Source organism: Oncorhynchus gorbuscha, linkage group LG07 (assembly GCF_021184085.1).
Source record: "Oncorhynchus gorbuscha isolate QuinsamMale2020 ecotype Even-year linkage group LG07, OgorEven_v1.0, whole genome shotgun sequence".
Lineage (NCBI taxonomy): Eukaryota > Metazoa > Chordata > Actinopteri > Salmoniformes > Salmonidae > Oncorhynchus > Oncorhynchus gorbuscha.
Genome location: NC_060179.1, coordinates 21,684,738 through 21,690,737, shown reverse-complemented (window position 1 = coordinate 21,690,737; position 6,000 = coordinate 21,684,738). Strand labels below are relative to the sequence as shown.

At 41.0% G+C, this 6,000-nt stretch overlaps 1 protein-coding gene across 11 annotated transcripts in view; it reads right to left on the bottom strand.

Moving 5' to 3' along the window:
* Window positions 1-1,046: 1,046 nt before the first annotated feature.
* Window positions 1,047-6,000, bottom strand: part of LOC124039622 (band 4.1-like protein 3) — a 102,729-nt gene continuing 97,775 nt past the window's right edge. For 10 of the 11 annotated variants that reach the window (XM_046355784.1, XM_046355787.1, XM_046355786.1 and 7 more), the window contains 3 exons: window positions 4,915-4,995; window positions 4,118-4,234; window positions 1,047-2,315 (listed from right to left, as the gene is read on the bottom strand). In XM_046355784.1, coding sequence (XP_046211740.1) covers window positions 4,124-4,234; window positions 4,915-4,995 — 192 coding nt within the window. In that variant the 3' untranslated portion in view covers window positions 1,047-2,315; window positions 4,118-4,123. The remainder of the gene's footprint in view (window positions 2,316-4,117; window positions 4,235-4,914; window positions 4,996-6,000) is intronic. The other variant, XM_046355791.1, reaches the window with a different exon arrangement.

Here is a 6,000-nt window from a genome sequence, read left to right as displayed (position 1 = left end):
CCGGTTAAAGGAGTTTTAGGCCTGGAGACAATTGAGACATGCATGTGTGCCATTCAGACAAAATATGTAAGTGCCTTTGAGTGGGGCATGGCAGTAGGTGCCAGACACACCGGTTTGAGTGTCAAGAATTGCAACGCTGCTGGGGTTTTCACACTCAACAGTTTCCTGTGTGTATCAAGAATGGTCCACCACCCAAAGGACATCCAGCCAACTTGACACAACTGTGGGAAGCATTGGAGTCAGCTTCACAGTTGACTTCATGTTGCATCTGAATTGGAGCAAAGTCAAATCCAATATGCCATAAAAAGCTAACACTGCAATGGAAAGTACATTGTTGGCACTGAATAGATTTTTGATACACCAAAAACTATTTTGCAGAGCCAGAGAGACATTTGAAACATCTCTATATTGCATAACTTCCACAGGAACAAGAGTGTATTAACTCTTACTTAACTGGGTTGAGAACCATTTCCATTTCAGTAGCTTCAGGCAAGCACTAATATCAAAAGGTAGATATATGTTCTATCTACTGTACCTAACACATACTGTTCAGAAGCCTAATTGGATTTGTGACGTCCAGCATCCTTTGAGCAGGGCAATCACAAAGTAGTCTGACTGGAAGCCTGAATACAGGCCCTGGTTTCTGACTGGTTAGGTTCCTCTTTAGACAATGTTTGTGGAACTGAATTATCACATGACCAACTACTGCTTCTCATACGAGTCATTCAAAGTAACTGTCTTGCTAATGGTCATTCGGCTTGGTAATTATTATTTGTCTGTCACACAGAACCAAAGTGATTTACACCACATGCAACACTTGACCACCCATTTTGTCACACCTTTCCTTTCAGCAGGGTTCCTTTCATCAATAATTAGCTAAACTTTAGAAGAAAAGAGAGGAGTGAAAGTGGAATTTATGGTCTAGTGTCACTTAAACTTGTAAAAGTCATTACCTTACTGTAAATGGCTTCACTGTAGAGTTCCTGCCATGAGTTTATGAAAGCATAACAGAGATAGCATTTCAGTGATTGACAAAAATCCAACCCAATGAATTTAGCATTTTATTTATCTTGTGGGAAACACATTCAACATGGATGATTTTGCAGCTATTGAGGGGAGTGGGATGAGAGGCATCATGCTCCTAATATCTGAGGGGAACCGATGACCAAACATATGTCTTATTTTTTTTATATAAGACACTACTAATGATTCATGTCACCTCAGGTTCAATGAGCATGATGCCCCTGTGTTGGATGGCCGCTGACACATCGACCTTGGAGAAATAAAACACACATTGCAGGGTTGTAGTGGATGTTGTCTGTCCGTTCTTCACAGTTTTAAGGCTTGGATGTGCCACGCAGGGATAAGAGGTGCATTCTGGGTATGATTTAAGAATGAGCAAGACTGTCTAAAATGCTCTCTATTCTCTACATAGTGCACTGCTTTTGACCAAAGCCCACTATATAGGTAATAGGGTGTCATTTCAGATACAACCCAACAAGAATGTTCAATCCACCGACCACCATGTGAATACATATATTATAATTTTTTTTTATCAACTCGGAAGTCACAGTAATGGAGTCTGTTTAACATTCCCTTCTAACACAATTCTACGAGATCTTTCCTCATTATACTCATCTTTACTTTGTAATTGAAGGAAAACCAAATGAACTTATTTACAATTAAAGTAAAAACAACAAAATCATCTTTGAAGGTATATGGTCTACTAAGCAAATGTACGTACCATACATGTTTGCCCTTTTCCAGGCAATACTGTATGTAAAATGGAATAAAATCAGCATTGGGATAAATAAGGGGACTTATGGCAAGATGAATGTCACATCTATTGCATGGATAAATATTGTGCCATCATACACGTTCAGCCTAGCTACTATTATTGTAGTTCGATAATAAATAAAACCGAGTATACTATCATAACTCAACTCTCATGACATACATTCTTCTCCCTTCGAGCCTGAGTGCACAGGTCAAGTAAAACATGTATATAATTTGATATTTCCTCCAATGTATTTGTTTTCTCCTTTACAAAATGCAGAAATGATCCCTTTTCATGCAGTATACATGTTCCAATGAAGGTCTGGCCAGCTTTGGTCTGTGTTTGCCAGTAGTGTTGGTGAGTGTGGGTTAGGTTAGTCCAGTAGTAGTCAGACGGAGTAGTATAGTAGTGTCCTCTACAGTGGTGTGTTGTCTGTTGGCAACGTCACTATCCGGCTTGCATCTCATACTCTGAAGAGCGTGAAGTAACGTTAACAGAATGCCCCTGAAACATTGGTGAACCCAGTGATCCTTCAATCCTGAAAAACAGAAAGGTTATCCTTATAGAGCACATGCTTAGATGAAACAGAATGCCGAGCATTCACATTCTCTTACATCTTTTTCAGAAGGATGGAAATGAAATAAATATTTTCTGTTTCTGCAGCTACTATGACTGAAAACCCTTATAGAAAAACCACATGAATTTTACGTGAACACACGTGAAGTGTTCCAAAAACATGTGTTTTTATGTTATCACATGTGATCTTAATGTGAAGTTAATGTGATAACGTGACAACATGTAATGCAAAATTTAACTGCACATTTGAAAATGTGATCGCATGTGCAGTGTTTCCAAAAACGCATGTATTCACATGATTTCGCATGTGAAATCATGTGATTTTCCTGTAAGTGGAAGAAGCTGTTATGGCTGGAGATTAAAAGCAGAGCATGAGAGGGGTCCTGTAAAAGACAGTCAATGCTTTGTCTGTTATCGGCAGAAAAAAAACTTTTTCCATCTAAACTAACACTTATGAGACACGTACAAACACAGTATCATACAGGCTGCATGCTAAGACATGACATAAATGAAAAGGGTTAATGCACAAGACTATACAGCCCTTGCAAAGCAAACAAGCTCCGTCCAGTAACATGCCTCTGCTACAGTGTACAGAAACCTTGATAAAGAAATGTAAAATGGTGTCTCTTTCCTCAGCATCATGCCATAACAATAACCAGAAAAGAATGACCAAATCAGGTAATGTTGCTCAATACACTCTCGAAATAACCCTTTATTTAATAGGAATGAGACAAACTGGCAATTTTAAAACCGTATTGTCGGTATTTCCAGTACACTAAACAGTACCAGAGACGTCCAGCAGACAGCACTATAGACATCAATCAAAACCCACCTCTACATTTTGACAAAAGAGAGTAAAAAGAAAATGCACACACCAATGAGCAAATGCACAATGTTTTAATTGCTTATGGTCAATAACGGTATTAGAAGCTGAAAGGAAAAAGCAAACATTAGCACTAAAACATTTCTAGAGCAAGCATTTCAGCGACAGAAGCCAGCCATTGAAGACTATACTGGATATAGAGACTCCATCCACACAGAAGGAATCACGATACTGAGCGGGGCACAGATGAATGTGGAGTGAAAGCTGAAAGCATAAAAGCTAAAAGCAGCCTCAGGTTAGTAGAGCTAGCTGAGAGTCAAGCAGCCTCAAGTTAGTAGAGCTAGCTGAGTGGCAAGCAGCCTCAGGTTAGTAGAGCTAGCTGTGTGGCAAGCCGCCTCAGGTTAGTAGAGCTAGCTGTGTGTCAAGCCGCCTCAGGTTAGTCGAGCTAGCTGAGTGTAAAGCAGCCTCGGGTTAGTCGAGCTAGCTGTGTGTTAAGCAGCCTCTGGTTAGTCGAGCTAGCTGAGTGTAAAGCAGCCTCAGGTTAGTCGAGCTAGCTGTATATTAAGCAGCCTCAGGTTAGTCGAGCTAGCTGAGTGTAAAGCAGCCTCAGGTTAGTCGAGCTAGCTGTATATTAAGCAGCCTCAGGTTCGTTGAGCTAGCTGAGAGTCAAGCAGTCTCAGGTTAGTAGAGCTAGCTGTATGTTAAGCAGCCTCAGGTTAGTCGAGCTAGCTGAGAGTCAAGCAGCCTCAGGTTAGTCGAGCTAGCTGTGTGTCAAGCAGCCTCAGGTTCGTTGAGCTAGCTGAGAGTCAAGCAGCCCTATCGAGAAGGCGGTGACTGTAGACAACCAAGGAGCCAGAGGAGGGATGAGGAAGGAATGGAGGGAGGTCAGTGTCCTGTCAGCCAGCCACAGCCGTCACTGACCGACCAACTTTGCCCCTTACCTGCGGTCACTCTTCGCCCTCCTCGGGCGTGATCTCAGTCTCTTTGTGGACCACTACTTTGGTCACTGACATGTCAGGGTGCTGCTCTTTGGCCTCTTTTATGGCCTGAGCCAGGGCCTAAAAACAGTACGCCAAACACCCCATGGAGGGAAACAGAGAGGAAGGTGGAATGGGTATGATCAGAATCACAAGTGTAAGGGTTGGACTAGTCACAGTATGTGTTTGTGTACACCTTAGTCACTGTGTTTGTACACGTTCGTCACTCTGTTTATACACGTTTGTCACTGTGTGTGTACACCTCCCGGTCACAGACCTCAGCCGTTGAACAACAGGGCTTTAAGTCACTTAAAGGAAAAAGCATCTCTCAACACAGTATCCAGCAGGCATAATATGGAAAATTATTTCAAATTGATGTCATTTTCTGGTGGTAAACTGTTATTCAGGTTGAGAAGCGGCCATATAACCAGATTGCAACCAACTGGTTTCTGTAGCAACCAGGTAAAGACTTATTGTTCATGACAACATTAACACATGAAAGAAAAGATGTCAATTTGTTATCTAGTCAGATTACAACCAGATGAAGACTTATTTTTCTGGTTGTTAAAAAGACAACTAGTATACAGCCTGACCATGACGTCATAAAAGACACTATAATGATGTTATTTCCCGCTGAGTAAGGAACCCAATATTATCAGCATTGTATCCAGGTACCACCTGTGTTGTTAAAATAGCTCTGCCTATTTAATAGCTGTAACGCTGCTTGCATGCTAAAGGACACAGTGTAAGAGTCTTCATACCTCGTCATGGTCTATGTCTGCATCCCCCGAGATGACGATTCTCTTCTCGATCCTCGTTTCCGAGATTCCTCCTTTCACAGTCTGGTAAAAAAAAATCAAATGTAATTTAAGGTGTCATTTCATTCAAGGAACCGCTAAGTCAAACTATATTTAGATATATTTGGTAAACAGCATGTGGGAAGTGGGAAGCAAACGCCAAGCTCAAACCAAATGAGCCATAAGAACCACCTTGGTTAAATTCTATAGCTACACCACTAACAGACTAGTAATATTCATATCCTCTATTCCAGGATTCCCCAACTGGTTCCCAGGTTTACTGAGCAATTATTTTGTTTTTTGTTTTGTTGGACATTAATAAAAATGGTAAAAACGCCAGCAAATCAGCTTCAAGTGATTTTTAATTTTGAAAATCTGTTCCAAAGTATTCCCATGCATAATAGAGATATACATGTGATTTGTATACAAATGTAGGCAAGGTTTGAAACTAATCTGTTTGGGCTTCTTGTGGTCAATTTGCAATCTACAAATATTTGTAATTCTGTTCTGCCCCCCTGACCATCCACTCAAGATTTTTTTTTATACTGAACACAAATATAATCGCATCATGTAAAGTGTTGTTCCTATGTTTCATGAGCTGAAATAATGATCCCAGAAATGTTCCACACGCACAAACTTTATTTCTCTCAGATTTTGTGCACAAATTTGTTTACATCCCTGTTAGTGACCATTTCTCCTTTCACCTGACAGGTGTGGCATATAAAAAAGCGGATTAAACCGTATGATCAATACACAGGTGCACCTTGTGCTGGGGCCAATAAATGGCCACTCTAAAATGTGCAGTTTTGTCATACAACACAATGCCACAGATGCAATTGGAATGCTGACTGCAGGAATGTCCACCAGAGCTGTTGCCAGAGAATTGAATGTTAATTTATTTACAATAAGCCACCTCCAGTGTTTTAGAGAATTTGGCAGTACGTCCAACCGCCCTCATAACCGCAGACCATGTGTAGCCACGTCAGCCCAGGACCTCCATATCCAGCTTCTTCATCTGTGGGGTTGTCTGAGACCAGCCACCTGGATAGC